This window comes from Salvelinus alpinus, chromosome 29 (genome assembly GCF_045679555.1).
Source record: "Salvelinus alpinus chromosome 29, SLU_Salpinus.1, whole genome shotgun sequence".
NCBI lineage: Eukaryota > Metazoa > Chordata > Actinopteri > Salmoniformes > Salmonidae > Salvelinus > Salvelinus alpinus.
In genome coordinates, this window is record NC_092114.1 from 41,952,395 (window position 1) to 41,977,226 (window position 24,832).

At 43.5% G+C, this 24,832-nt stretch overlaps 1 protein-coding gene across 2 annotated transcripts; it reads left to right on the forward strand.

The window, feature by feature from the left end:
• Positions 1-408: 408 nt before the first annotated feature.
• Positions 409-14,219, forward strand: LOC139558750 (PR domain zinc finger protein 1-like). 2 transcript variants are annotated; one of them, XM_071374164.1, is made up of 7 exons: positions 409-600; positions 1,286-1,592; positions 6,263-6,382; positions 8,432-8,675; positions 10,540-11,411; positions 11,516-11,644; positions 12,258-14,219. In XM_071374164.1, the coding sequence occupies exons 2-7, from the start codon at positions 1,425-1,427 to the stop codon at positions 12,828-12,830; spliced, it is 2,106 nt and encodes a 701-aa protein (XP_071230265.1). In that variant the 5' UTR covers positions 409-600; positions 1,286-1,424; the 3' UTR covers positions 12,831-14,219. The 2 variants fall into 2 exon arrangements, with proteins under 2 accessions (XP_071230265.1, XP_071230266.1); XM_071374165.1 differs by lacking the exons at positions 409-600; positions 1,286-1,592; positions 6,263-6,382 and adding an exon at positions 8,068-8,200.
• Positions 14,220-24,832: the final 10,613 nt, after the last annotated feature.

Here is a 24,832-nt window from a genome sequence, read left to right on the forward strand (position 1 = left end):
TGAATTTGAAAAAAGTATGTGTGTGTGTGATCTGGGGGATTGAGGAGACCAAGATGTTGTAGGTCAAGGTGAGGGGCTGAGGACATTGTTCCACCAGATCAGATTGCTCGTTAAGGGCCAAACCATGCAAAAGTCTATCAGTGTGTTTGTCAGTGGCCACAAGCCAGCCATCTGCTATTCTTTCTTTCATTCATTTGGATGCCTTACGTGGGCCCTGGGGTGTTCCTTTGTGTGTGTGTGTGTTCGCGTGTGTGTGCATGGTCACTTGCGGCCAAGTGTACATTCAGGGAATTGTCCAAAGCCACCAGTTGTGTGTCAATTGGCGCACGTCCAACTAATCCTCTGTCACATGGCCAACGGCAGCTTCTCATTGGACGAGAGGATGGGGTAAAAAAGCATTGCCCAACGGTGGCTCGGGAGTTTTGGTGGCAGAGGCAAAGTGGCCACAGCCTGGATACCCGAAGGATCTTACAGGGAGGAATTCCTGGAAAAACAAAGTGAGAGTGACACTGGAAATAGTAGAAGACAAGACAAAGAGAGGAAGCGAGGGATGACCTTACCAAAGAGATGATGATCCCACGGCAAAATGATTGTCTAAAAGTAATTGTCAACTGCTTCCTATTTTGTGCCTGTATGACAATCCATTTTTTTTTAGAAGGAAGGTGTTTAAGCAATATGTCAAATACAGTAATTGTGAACTTTTGTATTTGAGTCAATGTTGAGTGAATGAACAGCACCGAATGGGCTTGACCTCTTGGGTCATGGTCAACAACGGGGGTTGAGAAATGGAGTTGACTTGTTTACACTTACTTGATGGACTAGGATTTGGATTGGATTTGATCAACCTTGGCGATATTCAGATTAATATTGGGGCTTGGAATATTGTTGAATGAAAAAGCTGCAAGGATTTTTGGTGAAATGAAGCATGTTGACTTGATTCGGTATTGAGCAATAACTTATTAGCTTGATGATGTTTTGGCTGAATTACATTGCTGATCATTTTGTCATTCAGTGGTTCTGTTGCCTTTTTGCAATATATTGCTGCTCCATGGATTATATTGATGAGGACAAACATTGTCAACACCCTATCATGCAGTGGGATTAAGTCACTTTCAATCAATTCTCACAGTACAGGGTTTTGCTTATCAAGTGACAATGACAAGTGACAACAAGACGCAAGGCAAAGGAATTCCGCTAGTTGTCACTAGTGAATTCAAACATACCATTTTATTCATGCTAGGATAAAGTAGCATGAGACCCCTTCTCTCCCTTTTCTCTCTTCCAGACCTCAAGCTTTAGCCAACGCGTTTAAAGACGAGGGCCGCCAAGAAAAACAAAGTATCAGCAAAGTGACACCGTACCGAAGCACCCCAACCCAAACCAAGTCCAGTGGGGAAGAGAGAATCAACACAAAGAGTGTTACGATGAAGCTGGAGACAGACCCAGATATGAGTGAGTGGCGAGAGGACGACTTTGCCCTCAACTGTACCTACATTGTCCCTGACCAGGTGTCGGACCCCAGCTTCGGTGTGCCCAAAGCCATGACGTCCATACCCCGCAACCTCACCTTTGAGTACAGCACAGAGAATGAGGTAGGAACTTTATTAGAAATGACATTTAAAATCAGCATTTCTGTGAAGGCGCCAGATTTAGAACCAGGAGGGGAATACAGTACATGTTCACAGCCAAGTGCATGCTTGTGTATTGACATTTACTGTGATGCACCATGTCTTTCTTACATACTCTATTAATTAAGTCTGAATGAATCTGGGAGAGTCAGAGGTCAATGACAAGTTGTGGTCAAGGCTCGTGTTAGGTGCGAGCAAGAGCTTCTCCATTCCATTGCTGGTTTGTTCAGTGTCACGATGGCCATCTTGCGTGTGCCCCCAGCCTCTTTACCGTTACCAAGTCTCTAGGTCAGTATTACAATCACGTCTCGGGGTCAACACACACACATTTCCGTGAACAGGTAGCTGCAATACTGAAACAAATACCTTGTCATTATGTGTCTTTTCCATATTGCATCACAATCACCTTAGTTTCTTCACTGCCAGGATCTTCCAACCACAAACAGGCATAAGGGACCAGGTCTGCTGCATCCAGGTGATCCAACCTGAGCCGTAAAATCACATCAACAGTTCCCGGTCTTGCCCTCCTTCCCCCTCCCCTCTCGATCCCTCCTTTCCCTCCATTTAGGTGAATCAGTCTTCTACACAATATCTCCAGGCTATGAGTGTCAGTGAATCAGCTGACTGGCATGGCATTATGACTCACTAGAGAAGGGATCTGAGGTGTGAGGTTTTAGGCCGAGGGTGTCCTAAAATGTACACCATGCTCTTGTGAAAAGTGAACTTCAAATTGTGGCAGAAAAGTCGTCTCTCTCTTTTTGGGAAAAAAAAGGCTATAATTCTCTCTTGCATTCTTCTCACTTGGTCAATCTTCTTCACTTTTCGTGTGGTTAAGTGAGCATACGGTTCCTTCCTCCTTCTCTCAGTATTTTCATCCGAGCAACGCTTAGATGTCCCTGCTTTAGCTGTGAGCGTCTCTTCTCTTCCTCTCTCTGCTGCTTTTTCTGCCTAGGCCTGCGAGAGGTGTGAAAACTGTGGTTATGAACGCATGGTACGGTTTTATATGACTTTGTTAGTCTCCTTCCACCCTCACAAACACAAACATCAGCCAAACCAGATGTAGCAAGTTGAATACACAGTGCAAGACTTCACTTTCACACCAAGGGTTTGTGAGAACTCTTTTCCTGTTTCAGCAGAGGCAAAGTGACCCTCAACTCTACTGTACTTGCATGCAAGACAGCAACATTACTTGCACTTGCAAGCAGAACTTTTTTATATGAGTGTCTCACTAAAACACACGTGTAAAGTACAACATTTCAAACATGTTACAGTCTTTTGGTAAGGCTGGCTTTGTAGCCTCAGAGAAGTTTCCCTTTCTGATAATGGCATCATGTCAATTTCTCCCCTGAGTAGTTGGCATTTGCTTGGGGAATCCATATAACCTATGGCGTTTTTATGTCTTGGCATCTTACCTTTATGTATGTATGTATGTATGTATGTATGTATGTATGTATGTATGTATGTATGTATGTATGTATGTATGTATGTATGTATGTATGTATGTATGTATGTATGTATGTATGTATGTGTATGTATGTATGTATGTATGTATGTGTGTGTGTGTGTGTATGTATGTATGTATGTATGTGTATGTGTATGTGTATGTGTGTATGTGTATGTGTATGTGTGTATGTGTGTGTGTGTGTGTGTGTGTGTTTTTCCCAGTAAAGGTCACAGTGCCAGAGGGTGTGTGAATCGACAGGAAACAGACACATGCCAATTGAATCAAAAATAAAACCTATGAACTACCTATGGGAACTTCACACATACTTATTAGTCCTTGCCAACCATTGTTTGTTACCAGTCATACTTTTCAATTCTGGGATTCTTTCAGTTGTTCACCAAGTTATTATTGACTAACAGAAAGAGAAATTCTAATTAATTTTCATGACTTTTTTTGGTCCTCTTTGAGTTCTAATGTAATACTTATATACAAAAGTATGTGGACAACACTTCAGATTAGTGGATTCGCCTATTTCAGCCATGCCCGTTACTGACAGGTATAAAAAATCAAGCACACAGCCATGCAATCTCCATAGACAAACATTGCCAGTAGAATGGCCTTACTGAAGAGCTCAGTGACTTTCAACATGGCACCGTCATAGGATGCCACCTTTCCAACAAGTCAGTTCGTCAAATTTCTTCCCTACTAGAGATTCCCCGGTCAACTGTTAGTGCTGTTATTGTGAAGTGGAAACTTCTAGGAGCAACAACGGCTCAGCCACGAAGTGGTAGGCCACAAAAGCTCACAGAACGGGACCGCCGAGTGCTGAAGTGTGTAGCGCATAAAAATCGTCTGTCCTCTGTTGCAACACTCATTACCGAGTTCCAAACTGTCTCTGGAAGCAACGTCAGCACAATAACTGTTTGTTGGGAGCTTCATGAAATGGGTTTCCATGGTCGAGCAGCAGCACACAAGCCTAAGATCACAATGCGCAATGCCAAGAGTCGGCAGGAGTGGTGTAAAGCTCACCGCCATTAGACCCTGGAGCAGCGGAAACGCATTCTCTGGAGTGATGAATCACGCCTCACCATCCGACGGAAGAATCTGGGTTTGACGGATGCTAGGAGAACGCTACCTGCCCCAATGCATAGTGCCAACTATAATTTTTGGTGAAGGAGGAATAATGGTCTGTGGCTGTTTTCATGGTTCAGGTGAGGCCCCTTAGATCCAGTGAAGGGAAATATTTTATGCAACAGCATACAATGACATTCTAGACAATTCTGTGCTTTCAACTTTGTGGGAACAGTTTGTGGAAGGCCTTTTCCTGTTTCAGCATGACAATGCTCCTGTGCACAAAGCGAGGTCCATACAGAAATAGTTTGTCAAGATCAGTGTGGAAGAACTTGACTGGCCTGCACAGAGCCCTGACCTCAACCCCATCAAACACTTTTGGGCTGAATTGGAACACTGACTGCGAGCCAGGCCTAATCGCCCAACATCAGTGCCTGACCTCACAAATTCTCTTGTGGCTGAATGGAAGCAAGTCCCCACAGCAATGTTCCAACATCTATTGGAAAGTCTTCCCAGTAAACAGCTGAGGCCACACGTAAGATCATGAATGGAAGGATTTGGCTGGTCAGTATAGAAGAGGGGTCACTCCCCCCTTCACTCCTCCTTCCAACGCTCTTCGTAACACCTAAGTGTGCCAAGAGGGGGGGGGGGGTAAGTAGGTTAAGCTCCAACGATTAACTTTCGTTTGGGGCGCAGGGCAGGCATCGTCACAGGCCGTATTTCCTGGCTGCGAGAGGACCTATTCCCGAGCAGGGACAGTTAGGGGGGAAGGTGGGAGGGAGAGTGGTGGCGTGGTCCAGTCAAGAAGCGAGTCCTCTACTCCTCCCCTCCCCCCTCCCTCCCTCCTTCCTCGTCTTCTTATAAACCTGGCTGAGCGGTCGTTAATCAGCAGCCCCGTCGCAGCTCATTCATTAGTCACGCTAAAACGGGGCCACACAATGTCCCTGTCACACTCACTCTCGTCTCACCCTCCGTCACCCCCTGGCCAGGACTCAACAGATCTTCATGACAAAGCCCCTTAAGACTCCCCCCCCAAGCTATGGGTGCGTCTCACAGATGCTCCCTGCCAAGCGGGGGTGTCCCCTGTGCCTTATTCAAACTTCCAGTACTTTCTAAAGAATCCCTATTGAAGTATGAGTCAGGTTGCTATTTCTGGCCGTCAAGGCTCAGGGGAGAGAGTCAGTCCTACTGTAGCTATTTCCCTGTTTCCTTACGCCAGCTCTCGAGTTAACTGTGGATGCGTTTTTTTACTTTACTTCATGTAAGTGTGTAAGTTGAGTCTGGTAAACTCCGAGTCAGAGTGTAGACATTGAACACGTACCAGAAAAAGTCCAGGCACTACAGAGACTGGTGGTCATTCTCACCAGCGGGGGCAGCGGTGAGCTGAGTTAGGTCATTTATGTTCCGTCTCTGTCCCTGTAAAAGGGCTCTGCATGGTCAATCCAACGTCTGCGGCGGCCGTAGAGCGTTCACTGCGATACGGCCTCCGCAGAAGTCAGGGCATTTATACTTCTTGAGCTTTGCTGAACAGAGCAGAGCTGTCGTGAAGTAAGTTGTCATGGAAGTGCGTTCGTGTTTATACTGTCAATGCAGAGCTATACGGGCCCCTCCGCATTGTTAAATCACTTGGTCGGCGCACGGCGATGCGGTACAGAGCTCAATTGCGATTGCGTCACACCATTCATTCGATGCCTCCAACCACATTGTCGGGTCAAGCATAAATTGGCTTTAAGTCAATGGTGTTTATGAGGACAGTCAGCAGGTCAGAGAAGCAGGTCAGAGAAAGTGCAATTCCCTTCATTCATTTAACTCATTAGGCAAGAGGAAGAAAGCGAGTCACCTTGGAGCTCAGGAGAGAAGACCAGAGCTCCTGTCTGGGTCAACATGTCTAGGCCATAGAAATAAAATTGGTAGAACAGAACAAGTTCCTCAGGCCACAGCAAATTGACTGCAGCCTCATGCTTCTAACAACTCTATTTCTATGGTCAAGGCTGTCTTGAGGAACTGGCACTGTTTGACTGACTCTAATGTTTGATAGCATGGGTTCCAGATCTGTTTGTGCTGTCTTGAAATCTGGTTCTAAGGCTAACTGTTTGATGATGTATCGTCTTGTGTTTAGGTGACAGGCGTGTTCAGCAAAGAGTACATTCCTCAGGGGACTCGGTTCGGACCTCTGCAGGGTGACATCTACACCAAATACAACGTCCCCAAACAGGCCGACAGGAAATACTTCTGGAGGGTAAGTTGGCGGAATAACCCTTCACACACACAACACACGGTTTGTTTGGCCTTGGTCCAATTGTCCTTTTCATTAAAGTTCTTCCCATCTTGTCCTAACATGATTTTGGCAGCAACAAATTAGATTTGGCATACTTAAAGGAAACAGGATAACCAAAAATAGTTATAACTTGCTCTCAGTCAGCTGGAGTTGTATATGAAGACATACTGTAAATACCAGCCAGGTCACCCGTGATACAAGTTAGTATTCAACTTCCATCCATGTCTGAAGACGTCAAGATGTCGGGAGATGATGTGGAAACCAGCCACTAGGGGCAACAGTGAGCGCTGTTACCTTCAAGTAGGTTTGGGTTTTGCTAGGGCATTGTGGACAGGGGTGGTGGATGGGCGTAAGCATCTGCCTCTGATTCCAAAGGTTGCAAGTGCTTATCCAGTGATATTTTTGTTTTAAGCCTATCCCAGCCCCTAACCCTTACCTTAACCATTCTGAGTTAATACCTTCACAATTTGTAGTCAATTCCTGAACGTAACCCTTAACTTAAAAATGCTGAGTTAATGCCTAAACTTAATGCCTTAAACACAAATTTGACTTTGGAGCAACTTTGAAATTTGACGTTTGAACGTCTAATTCTGACGCGAGAATGTGAGAGCTGGTTGAGAGCTGAGAGAGCTGCTACAGCCATGAAAGCAGGTGAATGAAATTATACTGTGGGTTCTAGGGGAGAAATCTCAATACCTTACCTAACAAGCAGATATGGGAACTGCTTCTCGAAAGAGACGGGAAAAAGTTCGTCCTAGTTTTCTTCTCCAATTATTCTTGGAAAAAGAAGCAAAAGTGGTCGAACAGTTTCACACCAAGTCAGTCACTTCCCATCTAAAAGGAAACAAAAATGCATTGCTCAGAAGCCACATATGTATTCAGGGGTTTTGGACAGATTTTTGGGGAAGTTGTGGATCTTTACACGCACGCAACAATTACATCCTTCCCAGTGCTCAAGTACCATTCAACCCATTCAACAAGTATGACATATAGGAAGTGATTGATAGTGTTCCCCTCTCTCTCTCTCATACACACTTCCTTCTCATTCCCACACACCCTCGTCCTCTCTCTGTCTCCCGGCGGTGACTTGCCTAATTCAGGAGTTTTCTCTGAGTCGTTTCCCTGTTAGGGCTTTCTGTCCTACGTTTTCACCTTCCTTCTGGCATTTCCTGTTAACCAGATCCATCCTGTCCTACTACTGCAAATTGGTGAAAGTCTGACTCGCCTCGAGAGTATGTCAACACTCTCTCACGGGACAGGTGTGGACGTGTGTGACGTGTGTGTGCCTGTGAGCACGTGCCGCCATCTATTTGTGTGTGTTTGTGTCTGCCAACACAACCCCTCTTACACTTCCTTAAGGGATGCCAGTAAAAACAATTACAGTGCACCCTATATTTAATAAGTGATTGACAACTTGACAAGTGAGGAAATGTAATGGAAATGCCTACGGTTGACAATATTGCGATATGCTGCATCTCCTGGTGGGAAGCAGCCATTCAAGTCTGGGCATGTTGAGAGAAACCCCCCAACCAGATTGTGAGAGACAGAAAGAGAAAGAGAGAAAAAAATGTCTGTCTGTCTGTCTGGGCGTGCGTTCAAACTCTTTGCCCTGCCCCCTCTCTGTCAGTCTAACTAGCAGCTGATAAAAGCAGTGACAGCGTTGATTTCACACCAGACAGTGACAGTAGTTCAGGGACACACACTCAAGAAACAACCCAGGTGGAACGAGAACCAGATCATTCGAAGAGGATATAGGAGACTATTCTGTACATGGCAGAGGTGAACTACGCTTTCTATCTGTATACTGTGACAATGTTTGTCAGCTCAGCAGTTCGACTGCCACAGTGAACATTTCAGTCATGAGTGAATGTAACAACACAGTAGAGATCAGTCGGTTACAAAGTTGTGTACTAACTGATGTTACACTACGTTTAAATACAAGTGTGTGTGTGTGTGTGTTCTATTATTGCATTGTATTCTTATTTCACTCTCCCATCTTTTCCCTCTCAGATCTATAACGGCAGGCAGCTATACCACTTCATCGACGGCTATGACGTGCGGAGCAGCAACTGGATGCGCTACGTCAACCCGGCGCGCTCGCTGTCCGAACAGAACCTGGTGGCGTGCCAGAATGGCCGCGACGTCTACTTCTACACCAGCCGGCCCGTGGAGCCCAAGCAGGAGCTGCTGGTGTGGTACAGCCAAGATTTCGCCCAGAGACTGTGCAGCCAACCGGGTGACGAGCACAAACAAAGTGAGTACCATCTTCGATTTTTTATTTTATTTGCCCTCCTCTCATCTGTTCACTCTCCTCAACTCCTCTCCTTGTTTCTTTCTCTTCTACCCTCTCCACTCGTCTTTCCCATCCTCTACTCTTCTCTCCTCTGCACTCATCGTTCTCTCTCCTTGATTTGCTTTTCCATCTACCTCTCTCTTTTCTGTGGCTCTACAATAAAGCACTATTCTATGTTATGACACTCAATGAAAAACTATTAGTGAGTGAGAGGTCAATGTAGTAAAAGACCAGCCAGGTGTGTATATTTGTCTCTAGGTGGAAACGATGGTGAACAGTGAGACAGTTTTCTTTTCATACCTATATCAGATAAAAAGGGGATTTAAATCTGTGTGTGTGTGTGTCTGCTCGATAAGATGACACAAAGGTGAGCCATTTTTGTCCGAACACCGACTTTCATGATTATTGTCTTCAACGTAGTATTTTGGTCTCATATTGATAAGAACTGAGTTTATTACATGGTAAACAATGAGACTGAGTGTGACGGAAACCGTTTCCTGTCTTATCCCCTTTATGGAGTGGGTGGCATTGTTATGGAATACATCCTGAGTCATGGTTGAGTGAGAGACTTACTGACAAAACACAATACACGGCTACACCTGCCTTAATGTAGAAGACAGCTCACCCACACACACACACAAACACACTCACTCTTCCTTACACAAATCTCAAAAGGAGTAGAAAGTCATCTCAACAATGCCTGGTCAAGTAAAGTCCATGAGTCATAGTCAGCTGTAAATTCAGGTATGGCAAGTTGTCCACTCATTATATGACAACTAGTTTTGTTGCCAGAAACTCTGTAAGGAGACATGCCCTCTTAAACTATAATTACATTACACAGTCATTCAACCTGTTGACTAATGTTGACTAGGCTACAATGGCAACTGCATTGACACAGTCCTTTTTACTGTGTACTACACACACTTGGGGACACCCCTGATAAAGACTGTCGTAAATAGACTAGGCCTCTAAAATTTCAACAAAACAATAAACGACAAAAGTAGCTTAAATAGTTTATCCAAACACATTTGGTTTAAATTGACCAATTTATAGGCCTAATTAAATGGCTTAAAATTTTTTTCAATGAACAGGTTGGCACTGAACAGGTGACAGTTGAAAGTTCACGCCTAAGCTTTGTAGTATCACTAGTGCACGGTTTAATGCACTATTTTAGCCTGCAGTGGTTTGACTTTCCCTTTAATCCTGGTTGTAAGGCAATTTCTGTTAAACAGCGAGTAATGCGTTAGCTAAGCTACACAGCTATTCACATAAAACATAAGTAGGACTTAAAACAAGCTAACTAAATGGCAAATGTATTTCTTCCTGCGGTCCCGAGAAACACGCTTGTGCGGTAACTGAAACCTTGCGACAGAAACGTCCCAAAAAATTAAAGCTCTTTGTCTTACTACAAATCCTACATGTCACATACCCACATACACCCACACATCAAAATGAAAACATTGCTATCATAGTGCCAGACAGAAACCGTGAACTCTTTGAAGTTTCATCTAAAAACTGAAACCATCATCATCATTTACCATAAGAGGGAGTGCTAGGGAGGATGTGAGAGATCGAGTGTGAGTGTGGTGCGTCATTACAGTCACTTCTCGCTCCGTTAAGACTGTGAACTTTGTCACTTGCCCATCAATACTGTCCTATTACAGAGTGATAAGTGAATAATGGCTCATCAGGTCTACACAAAGGACGGATGGAAGTTGTATTATTGTGTGGATTGGCAAGGTTGACAATTGTTTTTGCAGTGTATTTCATACACACTCAAACCCAACCACTATGTCCGAACCTTGTGTTTTGTCTTCTTCTATAGGACACATTATCGGAGATGTCAGAGAATCCGAAGAGAAGGAGGAGATGACAGACCAGAGAGAGGATGAGGAGAGAATTGACGTGGAGGTGCTGGAAAGAGACACTCCGCCCGACACGCCAGACAACCAAATCATGGACTTCAGCCAGAAGATAGAGAATGAGAAGGTGACCCAGGACCACCGGGACCACCAGGGACCCATCCCCTCTCCTCAACCCGACCAGCGAGAGCCCAACCTGGGATCTCACGTCTACGGCTTCCCAGAGTGCCACCCTACCGCCCCCTCCCCGACCCGCGACCTCCACCTCCAAGGGCTCTACGGCCACAGAAAGGGCCTAGTGTCCTCCTACCCCCTCTACCATCCCTCCAGACCCCTTCAAACCCCCTACCACCTTCTCCCCCCATACAGCAGCCCCCACTACCCCCACCTCCTCCTCCCCCAGTACCCCCCACCCTTCCCTGGGATGCTCCCCTCCAGAGGCCCTCTGCGGTACAGCAGCTACCCGAGTAGCGATGGACTTCCATACCCCTCCATGACCCACCAGCCTGGTCTGCTCCCAGTGCCTCTGCCCTACCCCGGAGCTACTCAGGGAGAGCTGAAGGAGAGGACCCTAAATATGTCACCTCCTTGTGGAGCCCCAGCCACCCCAGAGCTCTCTCCCCTTCCCAAGCAGGAGAACCAGACACCCCGGCCGTCACCCTGTGGCTGTGAGGAGGCCATGAACCTCAGCCTGGCCATGCCAAAGAGCAGCCCCTCGCCACCTGCTGCCCCTGGCTACAAATCCCTCCCCTACCCCCTGAAGAAACAGAACGGCAAGATCAAGTACGAATGCAACGTCTGCATCAAGACTTTCGGACAGCTGTCCAACCTCAAGGTGAGGATCTTATAGACATAGGTGGTACTTTTGGTTTCTTTGGTGGCCCAATCTATTCCTGTCTTATTGTGGGTTCCTATCTAACCGAGGCATTTTTCTTTTAGGTGCATCTGAGAGTTCACAGTGGAGAGAAGCCCTTCCAGTGTCACCTCTGTCAGAAGAGCTTCACCCAGCTAGCCCACCTGCAGAAGCACCACCTGGTCCACACTGGAGAGAAACCACATGAGTGCACGGTATGCATGTGTTTTGATCTGCTTTTTCCAGTCCACTTCAGCTCTAAAACACACACACACACCCCTGCGTGCCAGTATGACGTTCACCCTGCCCTGCCCCTGTGATGTAAGGAATCCCTGGGCTTTTGTTGAACACTATTTTATAACTATGTGGGTGTGATCATGACCTCAGTCCTGTGTTGATTTTCCTGGTAGGGTTCAGTGATCTCCCACTCAAAAGAAGCAGTCTACACTTATAGAAAAAAGGGTTCTTCGGCTGTCCCCATAGGAGAACTCTTTGAACAACCCTTTTTGGTTCCAGGCTGAACTCTTTTGGGTTCCATGTAGAACTCTCTGGGGAAAGGGTTCTACATGGAACCCAATAGGGTTCTACCTGGATCCAAAAGGGTTCTACCTGGAACCAAAAAGGGTTGTTCAAATGGTTCTCCTATGGGTCTCTAGCACCTTTTTAGGGTCATACCCTGCTAGCACGCAACCAGGGAAGGCCCTGTCTGGCTGGCGGGCGAACAACAGAAACCCAGGAGCCTGGTTTCACCCAGTTGTTCTCATGATATCACTATCACAACATCATCCTAACCGGAACTTTCCTATCTATCTGTTCCTATTCATATAGGTGTGTCACAAGCGCTTCAGCAGCACCAGCAACCTCAGGACCCACCTGCGGCTCCACTCGGGTGAGAAGCCCTACCAGTGCAAGCTGTGCAGCACCAAGTTCACCCAGTACATCCACCTCAAGCTGCACCGACGCCTGCACATCGCCCGCGACCGCCCCCACTGCTGCCCTCTCTGCGCCCGCGCCTTCCTCCATCGCTTCTCGCTGCGCATCCACCAGCGCAGCTGCTGCCCCGCCTCTGCCCAGGTCCACGCCATCTCACATGCCCACACCCACATCCGCGAGCTGGTCGAGCGCTTCGACACCAGCCCCGAGGCGGACACTCTGCCTGAAGGGGCAGGACCAGCCCATTTGGAAGCTGCAGTGGAGCGCTGGGTAGCCCGGAGCTTGGAAGGGCGAGAGGGCAAGGAGGACCAGAGTGAAGCCACCCTGCTGCTCAAGGCCCTCACGGCGGCCATTAACGCCCCAGCTCCTCCCACCACATCATCGCACACTTCTACTTCAGCCTATCAGGAGAGGGCTAGTGTGGTACGCCTCTACAACCGGCCAATGGTGAAGACGCAAGGGCAGTAGGCGAAGTAGAAGGACCCTTGTGGGGAGGGGTAAGGAACAAGAAACATTTTAAGGGTCTACCTCCTGAAAAGCCAGAGCACAATCTGGGAAAAAAAATCCTCGAGTACAAATAAGTATTTCCTCGAGGGGAAGAGAGACTATGGACAGCCAATAAGGGAGCAGCAAAACAAAGACATGGCCAGTGTGTTCAGTGATTGCACTTCCACCCTAACTAAGGGTGTTTTCTTATTCGCTGTGAAGTTTCACTCCGGTTCACAGGTGTAATTTACATGGAATGTGTGAGAGAGTTTGTCAGCTATATTTGTTCAGTTGAGTGGTTATTTTTCCTGTTAACGTAATGTTACGTCTTGACACTTCCAAGGAGGCTTACTCCTGGGAAAACCGTTGGACCAATGCCACAAACTATTACTGCGATATCTAATGTTTTATTACCGGACAATCTTTGTGTGTGTTTATTTATTTTTTGCTAAAAAAGGGTAGATCAGGGATCTTGAAACTATGTGTATGTGTTTGCGTTTGCCAAAAAACAACAAGAATCAAATAAAATATGAGGATAAACGGGTCTAACTTATGTAGCATAACTTTAAAAAAATAACTTAAATAGTGTATTCTAATGTAATGTAACAAGAGAGGAAAGCAAACTAAAAGTAGTCCAAATGTTATAATGTTCCGGTTCAATGCAAATAGCTTCTCAGGACTTCCTGTGAGTCATTTAGTGATGTATTGGAGATACATACTTCTGCACAGAAACTAGCAATACAAAGTAAAACGTTTGTTTCTCTATTTTTTTTGTGTCTTTTTGTATGTTAAAACATTAAGACCGTGTATTTTTATTTGAATTTGTTCGTGTTTCTAGCTCTTTCTCTTTGATTTAGTTTGTTATCTACCCACTGTCGCTAAAGTTTTATTTCATTCGTCCTCTATACTGGTGGTACTGTAGATGCGAGTGTCATCTGAATCAGAGCTTGAACCATACAGTATGTGAGAATGAACCCAATGTAGTCTGTACTGCACTTGCCCCTTTACTCAGTCTGCTCCTAGTACCACTGTATATATACACTCAGGTGAATGGCTCTCGACTCTTGTTATTTTACCAAAACTATTGACAATAGTACCTCATACGAGAGCTGTACGTTTTCGCTCTCACTGGAAAAAGCCAGAAATAGATCCATTCTCACCAAGGTTTCTGTTACCTAAAACCAAAATGGTGGAACTGTTCTAACATTAATACTGTGTGAATTATAATTGTTTTTGTATACACGTTTGTAGTTTTGTCTATGTAGTTTATTTTTGGACCAAGGTTATGATATGTGGATACTTTATGTCAGAGATTATTTTGATGATACTTTTGTAATAAATGTAGCACATTAAACATGTTGTTTTTCAAAATGTGATGTCTTTTGAGTTTTCTATTTTTCTCGCTTCAAAAATCCAACATGCTTGTATTTGCACATTCACATGAACGCACACACAGACACCCCCTCACAAATCCCCCACATACTCTCGCCCTCTCTTACTCATAACCAAACTCTAGAAAGTCCCATACGGCGGCCCACTCAAAACTCTTGAGTTCACTTTCTTAGAAAATAGAGGAACTGAGAGTATGCAATGATGTTCACTAGAATCAGCATCACTTACCATCAGACTATACCTAATGTGCTAATAATGATTGAATGATTGTGCTAATAACATTGAATACGGTTTATGTCTTCTGAGAAAATGTCACCTTTGTGGATATTCAGCTCTCTTGAAAATCTGTGAAACTATTGTTACCACCTTTCAGCATACGCATATAGTATGTAATCAAGATAGTCGTGAAGAGTAAAAATATATAAAAAAAACTAAGATTTGGCATGGGTCCTCAGATCCTCAAAAGGTTCTACAGCTGCACCATCAAGAGCATCCTGACGGGTTGCATCACTGCCTGGTATGGCAACTGCTTGACCTCCGACTCCGACTGCAAGGCACTATAGAGGGTAGTGCGTACGGCCCAGTACATCACTGGGGCCAAGCTTCCTGCCATCCAGGACCTCTATACCAGGCGGTGTCAGAGGAAAGCCCTAAAAAGACTCCAGCAACCCTAGTTATAGACTGTTCTCTCTACTACTGCACGGCAAGCGGTACCAGAGCGCCAGTCTAGGTCCAAGAGGCTTCTAAACAGCTTCTACCCCCAAGCCATAAGAGTCCTGAACATCTAATCAAATGGCTACCCAGACTATTTGCATTGCCCCCCCCCCCCTCTTTTACGCTGCTGCTACTCTGTTATTATCTATGCATAGTCACTTTAATAACTCTACCTACATGTACATATTACCTCAATTACCTCGACTAACTGGTGCCCCGCACATTGACTCTGTGCCGGTACCCCCTGTATATAGCCTCGCTATTGTTATTTTACTGCTGCTCTTTAATTATTTGTTACTTTTATGGAAAACTATTTTTGGGGGTATTTTTCTTAAAACTGCATTGTTGGTTAAAGGCTTGTAAAGTAAGCATTTCACTGTAAGGTCTACAAGCATGTGACAAATAAAATGTGGTTTGATTTGATTAATTGAATTCAATATGATTTCTATAATTACATTATACCTGTCACACCCTGGCCTTAGTATTCTTTGTTTTCTTTATTATTTTAGTTAGGTCAGGGTGTGACATGGGGAATGGATGTGTTTTTGTAGTGTCTAGGTGGTTGTATGGTTTAGGGGGTTAAATAGAGTAGATGGGTTTGTGTTTAGTATAGTTGTCTAGCTGTGTCTATGGTTGCCTGAATGGTTCTCAATCAGAGACAGATGTCATTAATTGTCTCTGATTGGGAGCCATATTTAAGGCAGCCATAGGCACTAGGTTTATGTGGGTAATTGTCTATGTTATACGTTTGTAGCCTGTGTGTGCACTACGTTTATAGCTTCACGTTTAGTTAGTTTTTTGTAAGAGTGTTTCTTTTCGTGTTACGTCTTCGTCATCAAAATAAAAGGAAGATGTATTTCTCACACGCTGCGCCTTGGTCCACTTCTTCTCCTCACTACGACGATCGTGACAATACCAGAACGTAGTTTGAAAGGCTGGTAAAAGACCACGCTGCTGTTCTCCACAAATACATTCTTAGAAATGATATCGATTTACAGGAATTGGCTCCATCTGTTGAGGACTGACTGAGTACTGGCACACCTGATGAAGTTGAAACTATCTGTTGATGGACCTCCCTGACATTAAACCACACTTTCAGTCAACAGCATAGTTACAGTAAGCTGGGCCACTACTCCCATTCTTTCTCAGGTGGTCTCTCCTCTCCTTTCAGGGTGTTTACATGAGTGATCTCTCTCTCTCTCTCTCTCTCTCTCTCTCTCTCTCTCTCTCTCTCTCTCTCTCTCTCTCCAGAGTGTTTGTGTTTCCTCTCGTGATCTTTGCTTTCAGAGTCTGCGCTCATCAAGGGAGAACCCCACTGCACACCTCTGACCAGAACAAAAACACCTCGAACCGGATTAAGAGCCATAGGTTTGTCACGTTGTCGAGCAGAGATGATGTTAGCTAGACGGTAAGTCAGTTAGCATGCCTGTTAACTAGCCAGTTACATACAATATATGACCATTTAGCCAGTCAGTAAGCTTCAGAATTAGTCAGTAAATGTATATTCTTGCCAGTATAAGCCGTAGAGAATAAAGGCTTTTTAAGTTTTTCACTACATTAGAGTTCTTTGATAACTTCTTAAAATTCTTTGCACAAAGGCTTTTCCACATTGTTCAGCAATGCATAAACTTCTGTTTCTTATTTTTAGCCTGCCTGTTCAGCAGTCATCAAGTAAACCAGTCGGTCAGTCTGTTTTCAGAATACCAGTAACAAATTAGCTCACTAGCTGATGAAAAACACATCCTGGTGAAGAAAGGGATGGAGCAGTTATTGTGGAGAGGGGGAAGTTATGAGGGCCAACTTCCTGTTTACTCTTGAATTTCTTCTAAACCTACCCTTGTTCCGGTCTGTAGCTGGGAAGGGGTGGGACCACAAAATCACAATTTAATGGAATGCTGTCACGCCCTGACCTTAGTTCCTTTTTTATGTCTCTATTTTGGTTTGGTCAGGGCGTGAGTTGGGGTGGGCATTCTATGTTTTTGTTCTATGTTTTCTGTTTCTATGTGTTTGGCCTGGTATGGTTCCCAATCAATCTATCGTTGTCTCTGATTGAGAACTATACTTAGGTAGCCTTTTCCCACCTATGGTTTGTGGGTAGTTGTTTTCTGTTTTGTGTTGTCACACCTTTCAGGACTGTTTCGATTTTCGTTTCTTTCATTCACTTTGTTATTTTGTATTTTCGTGTTCAGTTAATAAATTAACATGCACACTTACAACGCTGTGTTTTGGTCCGATATTTCCTGTTCCTCAGATGAAGAAGATCGTTACAAATGCCATCCGGACCTTCTTCATTGAACACATTAAAGTGGCACCAGTCTCCTTTTAATAATAAAAAAAAAAAAGTTTCACTTAAATCCAATGACAAGGAAAACATCTTAGTTGAATTCACGTTAGTTGACAACTCAACCAAATGTAAATCAAAACTAGACGTTGAACTGGCATCTGTGCCCTGTGGGCAAGGTGTCGTCTGTATCATGTACGGTTCACGGATCACTGGGTCTTACAGGGGGCATGTTTCGGTTTAAAAAGGGCCTAGAATGGCCACTTTCATCATCATTTTCATAAAAATGGTTTATGTTACAAATGTAAAAAGCATATCAAACATGCTTTCTACCAATGAGGTTTCTATGTGAGAATTGCCAGAACAATCTTAGACACACAAAATATTTGAGCCATGCTGACATGGAATTGCCCAAGACTATTAGATGTAAGGCGAAGCGGCCATGGTTCATCAGAAACCTGTCAGTCTGAGTTAGATTTCACAAAATATTCATAGCCAGTCTTGCAAAACCAAACATTTACTCTGACATGCCATGGACGGTGAACATGCAACAGGTGTTTTCTTACATCATTACTTTTGATTGATGGGTGTCTTTGTGGTGACTGTATTGGAGGGGCATTTAACAGGTCATTAAACCAGATTAACACACTTGACACCCTTGATAAAGACGAGCAATAATGACTGTATCAAATAAGTAATTAAAATACTGAGCAAAACATTTGGAAATTAATCTATCTTACACTAATACAATTGCTCAGAGAAAGAGATTTAGTTTAACAAGTAATACATTTCCCCCCCAATATTTAAAATGAAAACTTTAGTAGGAGTGCTGATATTTATTGGGCACAAAATAATCGGAAACAACCAAACTGAACTGCAAATGCATCCAATAAGTTTGTAGAGTCACAAGCTTGAAGTAGTCATCACAGACAGTGCATTGCACACCAGTGCTTCACACACCATAAAACCCATCACTCAGAACTCTTTGTGCCTATTTGCATGGAACTGTGAAAGTGAAAACACAACTGGTCCTCCACTTTCCTCAGAAGTTCTTTGGAAGTGTGTGTGCGTGCGTGCGTGCGTGTGACGGTTTGAACCCTTAACCTGATAGAGATGGTCTCCTGTAGTTGCCAGGGTGTGGCATCAACGACATCACTCCACACCTCCATCCTCTGGCCACACATCCTTGTCTGGTCAAAGATGAACATCTGGAAAAGACAGCACCATTTCATAAGAGGGGTTCAAAGTAAAGGGCACAATAATAAAATCAACCATAGGCCTCTATATCTTAGCCCTGGTTGTGTGTGTGTGTGTGTGTGTGTGTGTGTGTGTGTGTGTGTGTGTGTGTGTGTGTGTGTGTGTGTGTGTGTGTGTGTGTGTGTGTGTGTGTGTGTGTGTGTGTGTGTGTGTGTGTGTGTGTGCTGTATGCCAACAGACTTCCTTTTTAGATAAAGGGCAATCTATGGCTCCTTACATACTTCTTACTGTTGACTGATTTGTAGAATAATAGTCATTAGGGTGACACCACAGCCCTACTATATATTGTAACTGAGGTAACAACTAGCTTCTTATCAGGAGGGCTTTAGTTTCCATATGATGTCATCACATTTCACTGATGAGCCTGTCCTGTTTGCCTTGGCCTCCAGAAAAACATTCTGTGAAGGTGTGGTGTATTTACCTGGAACAAGGAAAGATCCAGGGCTTCGCTGGAAGAGAAAAGAAAAGTACATTCTTGCACTTTTCGTGGTTTGTTATCTTCAAAAGTACAACATGAAGGTAAACTGGGAGCTTTCTTTACTTTCTCCTTTTACATAACTGCTAGATTCGTATCACAAAGAACTGGTTGTTCCAAGATGTCACATGACTGGCCCCACAAGCTCTCAGTCCAATGGGATTACTTTTAACTTTAATTGCTTTTATTTAACAACTGATTCAAGATCTGTTTCCCCTACTTCTACCTAAGCCTAACTGACCAATAAATATAATTTGTTACAGGCATAATGTCCCTTCACAAACACCAATTGATGTTAGTGTATACAGTACATATGGATTAGGCTACCTGCACAGAAACATAAGCTTACATTATAATACAAAATCTGTACTTCAATTGAAAATATGTATTAAGACTATGGCCTAGGGTTGTCTAGCAGTCTAAACTGCTGCCTCTTGATCACATACTGACGATTTTTTGTAAAAACTCTATCAAGGTTCCTGGGCGCCGAAGACGTGGATGTCGATTAAAGCAGCCCCCTTGCACCTCTCTGATTCAGAGGGGTTGGTTTAAATACGGAAGACACACTTCAGTTGAAGGCATTCAGTTGTAAAACTGACTAGGTATCCCCCTGTCCAATAAGGCATACAAAATGCAAAAACTAACTTTAAAAAAAGTATAATATGGACCTTTGATAAAAAATAAAAAAACACAGATAAGTTTTATCTTGGTGTCCAACCCTGGACCATTCGTCACTGTCCTGGGCTGTTTGTCTTTCCATTACACACCGTCTCTGACAACATAGGTAGGGCAGGGTGCAGAGCAGACAGTGATAAACTGGATGAGTGATGAAGGCTCTCAGATACAGTAACCTATATGGGTTTAAAGGTACAGACAGAGGGTGCTTATTCATTTATATGCTGCTTGTGACGTGCACCCTACCCCCGCATCATTCTGCGGATGTCATAGAGCTGCATCCATATTCAACTGATCTGGTGTGTATCTCGTGTTCTGTTCACTATCATATGTTATTCTGGGGGAAATTGGGTTATTCTAAGTTAGTTAGCAAAAATATGATTTTCTACCTGCAACTGAACTCAACAATTGCTTTTGGTGACTTTCAAAGGCAAGATAAAGTGATATGATACTCTTCTTTTATAAATAGAAAAATCCTATTGTAAATTTGTTCCATAAATACTATCAAACAATAAGGAAATGCAGTGACATTGATTTTCTCTCATTATATGTATCAAAGTTCAGTCAGAACCCCTCTTGTGCCACAGTAGATGAAAATCACAATTTTCTGTATTTTAACGCCCTCTTGTGTCAATTTTGTAGGCCTAGTCAGTCTATTGCTGCATTCAAGACAACTGGGAATTTGGTAACTGGGAACACAAAAATCTCCGGCCTCCGACTTCAGTCCAATCGAGACAACTGGGAACTCTGAAAGAAACGAGCTTCGACTGGTGGAAAAAAAAAATTGAACGGTCATCCAACTTGGAATTCCAAGTCAGAAACTCTGGCCTCCTCCTAGAGCTCCGACTTTCCGACTTTCCGAACTGAAGATAACTGACTTTGCCGTGGGCTTTGAACAGGGCACCTGGCTAACGCCCGGGAGTCAGCCAGGTTCCAAAACGAATGCAATCAACTTTCACCTGGTGCAAAACACACCTACCCGGGCACTCGGGCCAGATTAAATCGAATCTCCTTATTGACACAACAAGGAAATTTGACAGAGCCTATTTTCGTCAATTTATTTGCGGTTACATTAACATACTGTAGCTAAGTCTAAAGCATACAACAGATGGCATGGGACATAATGCACAACCATATTTTTTAGGTCTTGTGTAGTAGCAGAGGAAAAGTCGCTTCGGCTAATTTGAGTGAAGTTTTAGACCTACTTTTAGGCCTATCTTTGCACATTGAAAACAAACATCCACAACTCGCAGTTCTCCCTCTATATATATACACTGAACAAAAATATAAACGCACCATGCAACAATGTCAATGATTTTACTGAGTTACAGTTCAAAAAAGGAAATCAGTCAATTGAAATCAATTCATTAGGCTCTCTGATCTATGGATTTCACATGACTGGGCAGAGGCGCAGCCTGGGAGGGCATAGGCCCATCCAATAGAAATGAATGGAAATAATGTATTGTGTCATTTTGGACTCACTTTTATTGTAAATAAGAATATAATATGTTTCTAAACACTTCTACATTAATGTGGATGCTTCCCTGATTATGGGTAATCCTGAATTAATCGTGAGTAATGATGAGTGAAAAAGTTACAGAGGGTCAAAAATCATAACCTCAAGACATGCTAATCTCCCCTGTTATTGCTAATGGTGAGAGGTTAGCATCTCTTGGGGGCATGATCTTTGACCCTCTGTAACGTTCTCACTCATCATTATTCATGATTATTCGTAATCATGGTAGCATCAACATGAATGCGTTTAAAAACATATTCTATTCTTATTTAAAATGACACAATACATTATTTACCATTCATTTATATTGGGCACAAAATCATCTGAAACACCCAAAATGAACTGTGTGTGTGTGTGGCGTTTTGAACCATTAACCTGATAGAGATGGTCTCCTGTAGTTGCCAGGGTGTGGCATCAACGACATCACTCCACACCTCCATCCTCTGGCCACACATCCTTGTCTGGTCAAAGATGAACATCTGGAAAAGACAGCACCATTTCATAAGAGATGTTAAAAGTAAAGGGCACAATAATAAAATCAACCATAGGCCTCTATATCTTAGCCCTGGTTGTGTGTGTGTGTGTGTGTGCTGTATGCCAACTGACACCATGTTTAGATAAAGGGCAATCTATGGCTCCTTACATACTTCTTACTGTTGATTGATTTGTAGAATAATAGTCATTAGGGTGACACCACAGCCCTGCTATATATTGTAACTGAGGTAACAACTACTGTAGCTTGTTATCAGGAGGGCTTCATTTCACTGATGAGCCTGTCCTGTTTGCCTTGGCCTCTGAGAGCAAACACGGATAATACAATACAGTAGAAGCAAAAGATAAAAACATTCTGTGAAGGTGTGGTGTTTTTACCTGGAACAAGGAAAGATCCAGGGCTTTGCTGGAAGAGAAAAAAAAAGTACATTCTTGCACTTTTCGTGGTTTGTTATCTTCAAAAGAACAACATGAAGGTAAACTGGGAGCTTTCTTTATGTGATACCTTTTACATAACTGCTAGATTCTTATCACAAAGAACTGGTTGTTCCAAGATGTCACATGACTGGCCCCACAAGCTCTCAGTCCAATGGGATTACTTTTAACTTTAATTGCTTTTATTTAACAACTTATTCAAGATCTGTTTCCCCTACTTCTACCTAAGCCTAACTGACAATAAATATAATTTGTTACAGGCATAATGTCCCTTCAAAAACACCAATTGATGGTAGTGTATACAGTACATATGGATTAGGCTACCTGCACAGAAACATAAGCTTACATTATATTACAAAATCTGTCCTTCAATTGAAAATATGTATTAAGACTATGGTCTAGGGTTGTCTAGCAGTCTAAACTGCTGCCTCTTGATCACATACTGACAATTATTTGCGAAAACTCTATTCAATAAGGCATACAAAATGTCAAAACTATAAAATAAAAAAATTATAATATGGACCTTTGATTAAAAATGAAACACAAATATGTTTTGTGACGACCCTCCCACTCTGTCTGCCGAATTCTTTCTCTTTGCTCTTGTTTTCCTTAATAGGATGTCGGTGGGCGGAGCCGGGAGGGTCATCAGTAAAATGGGACACACCTGGGCTCGGGTGTGTCCCGGGATAAATACACCTCTTCCCCATTTATTGAGGAGACTCACTCCATGCAGACACTGATAGATTTTGGTTGTGCCATTTTTGTGGCCGTTTGTTTGCTTTGGCACCTTTCAACACTCCTCAAATACTCACTTACACTACTAATTACTGACTACACGCCATTGTTAATTGTATTTAATTTACTTCAGTTAATAAATATATTCTGTTATTCCTTATCTCCATGTTGTCTCCCTTTTTGTTACGCACTTCGAGCCGGTTCGTGACAGTTTTATCTTGGTGTCCAACCCTGGTCCATTCGTCACTGTCCTAGGCTGTTTGTCTTTCCATTACACACCGTCTCTGACAACATAGGTAGGGCAGGGTGCAGAGCAGACAGTGATAAACTGGATCAGTGACACAGGCTCTCAGATACAGTAACCTACAGTGGTTGCTCCACTAAAATGTTTGTGATTATGCCGAGGTACTTAAGAGGTCATTTGTGGTTAGTACCCTGCGTCACCACTTCATTGCTCCAGACCAGCGCAAGGGGGAGTTAGAGCACTGATTATGCTAAATAGAGACTGATAATTGTGAACGACTTCAGTATTACTCACTAAAACTGTTACACTAAGGTTTTTATTATTCTCTAGTACAGCCACTATTGAAGGCTATCAATTGCTTTTCAAAGATGCCCTCTAGTGGTCAAACTAGCACTAACCAGCATTAATGGTACAAGTTCACACTTAAATAACGTGCCATAGAATTCAGCGGCACCATGCAAGCTGCGCCACAGTACGCTGCAACTGGGCAGAGGCGCAGCCATGGGTGGCCCTGGGAGGGCATAGGCCCACCCACTAGGTCAGACAGAAATACTCCTCAGTTTCATCAGCTGTCTCAGATGATCCCGCAGGAAGCCAGATGTGGAAGTCCTCAGCTGATGTGGTTACATGTGGTCTGCGGTTGTGAGACCGGTTGGACTTACTGACAAATTCTCTAAAACGACATTGGAAGCAGCTTATGGTAGAGAAATGATCATTCAATTATCTTGCAACAGCTATGGTGGATATTCCTGGAGTCAGCGTTCTAATTGCACGCTCCCTCAAAACTTGAGACATCTTTGGCATTGTGTTGTGTGACAAAACTGCACATTTTAGAGTGGCCTTTAATTTCCCCCCCAGCACAAGGTGCACCTGTGTAATGATCATGCTGTTTAATCAGCTTCTTGATATTCCCAAAATTTGAGAGAAATATGCTTTTTGTGCATATTGAAAATATCAGGGATCTTTTATTTCAGCTCATGAAACATTCGGACCAACACTACTCCAGACTGTGCTTTGTGATCCCGGGGCACGCAAAGCTCCCCTATTGATTAGGCTTATATTTAAGAAAATTATTTCACCTAAGCTAAAACAAAAAAGTGCAATAAGGAATGTATTATTGTTACCAAGTGAGCATACAATTATTGTCTATAAGCTGTAAACTGCAGTGATGTAGGCTAATTTGAATAACTGCTCAAATGTCTACTTTTCTTTTAGGCTATATGCCGAAATAACTGCAAACTGCCTAGGCCTGATTATCCAACCATTTGGATCAGTTATGGGTCTATTCGACAGTTTATATGGTCCAGAAAGGTACATTATTAGCAGGCTACTCATATGGTGTATTTTGTCAGGATGTATCGGTGCTAAGATACCATCGGAAAATATGGGCTTCCTCTGACACTGAGATGCACAGTCTCGCTCTTTTCCAACTCCCCGCCAGTTCTTAAGTCTGTAGCCAATTTCACATTCAGCAAGCAAGAGCAAGTGTGCATCTCTCCTCCAATAGTCTATTATAAATCAAATAAGTCAAAATAATTGTCCAACAAGCTATTGTCTGGCTTTTCCTAGGAATAGCCAAGGCAGTACATGATTGTGTTTATATCTCCTGCCTTGCTGACTCTGAGATGAAATAGGCTAGGATGTCGTGCTTCTATACAGCACAACAATACTGTAGCCTAGTCATACTGTCGCATATTTGACGTCTATTTAATTTCGAGGATGCTTCTTGGCTACTGAATGAGCAATGGATAAATCAATGGTAGCCTAA